Source organism: Centroberyx affinis, unplaced genomic scaffold (assembly GCF_046629955.1).
Source record: "Centroberyx affinis isolate AG114_WGS23_722 - 3 ecotype Tasmania unplaced genomic scaffold, CSIRO-AGI_Caff_v1 ptg003633l_1, whole genome shotgun sequence".
NCBI classification, from domain to species: Eukaryota; Metazoa; Chordata; class Actinopteri; order Beryciformes; family Berycidae; genus Centroberyx; species Centroberyx affinis.
In genome coordinates, this window is record NW_027281543.1 from 177,501 (window position 1) to 180,108 (window position 2,608).

General features: G+C 41.1%; 1 protein-coding gene across 1 annotated transcript in view; it reads right to left on the reverse strand.

Annotated features, from left to right (window-relative positions):
• Positions 1-2,355, reverse strand: part of LOC139661855 (G patch domain-containing protein 8) — a 14,513-nt gene extending 12,158 nt beyond the window's left edge. The window contains 1 exon segment of the mRNA XM_071540420.1: positions 2,350-2,355. Within this exon segment, the coding sequence (XP_071396521.1) occupies positions 2,350-2,355 (6 nt within the window).
• Between the last annotated feature and the right edge of the window lie 253 nt (positions 2,356-2,608).

Sequence of the window (2,608 nt, forward strand, 5' to 3'; positions counted from 1 at the left end):
CCTGCTGAATACTTAATCAAATATGAGAGGTTTCATTTACATTGCTTACACACACCTCACAACGCCTCTGCTTCATGCGACTGTATACCCCAATGCACTCACACCCACATCCACACCCACACACCCACACACACTTACGCATGCACACTGAATGCATACACAATCTGTCAGCCTGATATACCAGTGCTAAATTAATCCAGACCTCAATTTACCTCATCAGCATAAATCTGTTTGCCGAAAGAGCACAATTGATATCCACAAGCCTGAATGGGCAGTGATTGTTTGTGTGATTATGTGTGTGTGTGTGTGTGTGTGTGTGTGTGTGGGCATGTGCATGAATGTGTGTGTTTCCATGCTTCTTTCTTTTGCTTATCCTCAATTTGTGAGACAAGTGCCATGTTATCCCTCTTCACAGTTGAAATTATGGTATAAATAGGAATCTTTATGAACCATAACCATAGTTACAGACACACATATGCGCACACAGACACACACACGCATACAATTTAATGTCTCAAGCTAGTGTGGAAATGAGCAGGTCACGCCTAAAGTGTTTTACACATGTGGTCTGTCTGCCTGTGCGAATGTGTGCTCAGGAAACTAATGATATACAGTATGTTCATGAAAAACACTGCAAAAAGAATAGGATTCCTGGAGGAACCTCTGGGGGCTCCACAGATTGGAACTGTAGCAGCACCCACACTGCGATCACTCTGTCTTGAATTTATGTTGAGTTCTACTCAAGGATCCCATGGCTCAGACATATTGAGATTAGACTAATCAGATGTGGTTATTGTTAATAGCATTACAATATATTGCATTGTATTGATTTTCATTCAAATTTTGATTAACCATTAAATATTTTACAAACATTAGGAAAAAAAGGACAAAACCACATTCAGTTAACACATGCATAATCTGTGCAGCATCTCTGTGCAGTAACAGGTGCCCAAGTGCAATGCAACAGCACACACATGGAGTGATGGCACATGAAAAGGAACAAAACCATAGAAAACGTGTACAGTGACAAGTATGCTAGTGCAATCTCAATTGGACAGATGTCCGGGATTTTTATAATGTTGCTTATCACAAAGCAACAGAGTCCAAAGCACAATCTCTCTCTCTCTCTCTCTCTCTCTCTCTCTCTCTCTCTCTCTCTCTCTCTCTCTCCCTCTCTCGCTCTTTTTTGCCGTGTGTGTAAATGGTTAAATGGTTGTTAGTGATGCAGGGACAGGGACATAAACAGGAGAGCTTTATGAATTCAGAGACTTTTAATTGCAACTGTGCATTGTGAGAACAATTCAATAAACAATTCATAATTGTTTATCAAGCCTAATTAAGTCTTTAATTAGCTTCAGTTATAATTATCACCCTAGCTTGGCCACTGTAATGAATGAAAACAATTCCATTTGTGATAAAAACAAATCAGCAAATCTGTTTGCCTCCCTCTCTGTGCCTCTCTCTGTCTATTTACACATATCTAGCGCTCTGTTTTTTCTGTGTCTGTCTCTAAGTATTCCTGTGATTCTCTTTCTCAGACACACACACACACACACACACACACACACACACACACACACACACACACATGCACAAGTGAAGAGAGTCTGGCAGTGTGAGAGTCTGGCAGTGTGATTGCTGGCCATTCTTGTGTAGCTAATGACAGCTGACCTGAGGGCAGAGTTGCTTGTTACTGTAATGGCCGGTAGATCTCAGCAGCAGACACACGTGTGGCGCATGCACGCTCACACACACACACACACACACACACACACACACATATACACAGCCAACAGGATAGTTGAGTGTTAATGAGCTGATATTTTCAGCCCTGATGCATCTCTCTTGACTGCCTTTAATATGTCTCCTCCATTTGTTCATTTGATGTGTGTATATGCATCAGTGTGTATATCTCAGCCTCTGTCTATGTCTGTGTGCAACTGACTGTAAGTGTCTGTGTGTGTATCTTTGTTTGCTCCAGTCCATTACGCCCAGTTAGAACTACAGCCAAAACAAGCACATAGAGTGACCATGGCCAAAATCACAGATGTGTTGACCATAGATATGGTCATTAGGGTTTTCTTACAGCCAAAAGGACAGATGTGTTAGTCTCAATATATTACGCCATCACAACCACTGCCAGGAGCCAACTCTGTGAAATAGATATCAGGCAGGCCTGGCTAAAATTATAGATCTGTTAAAACTAGAGAATGATTTGGAACAGCCCAAAACCACAAACATGGAAAAGTAGATTGTGAAGCTCAGTTTTTTTTAATTGTTTTTTTCTAAATTGCAGGAGCACTGGATTTGGAGCAGCCCAATATCACAAACATGGAAAGGTAAGTGTACCTCCATGATCCTATGTCGGGTCTGTCATCACTGATTGGGTTGTTGTGTAAACTGTAGGCTATATTCAGCACTGGCCTCCAAGCTCGCTACCTTTAAAGTTGAGCACGAATCACCAGTCTTTGTCTATTTCTCTTCCTTCTCTTTGTCTCTCGCTCAAAATGGATCCAAACTGATGTTGCCTCTTCCTCTGACCTTTTAAGTTGAGCAACATGCAGGAGTTAAACGAATAAATAAATGATAAATAGATTGTATTTGCTAA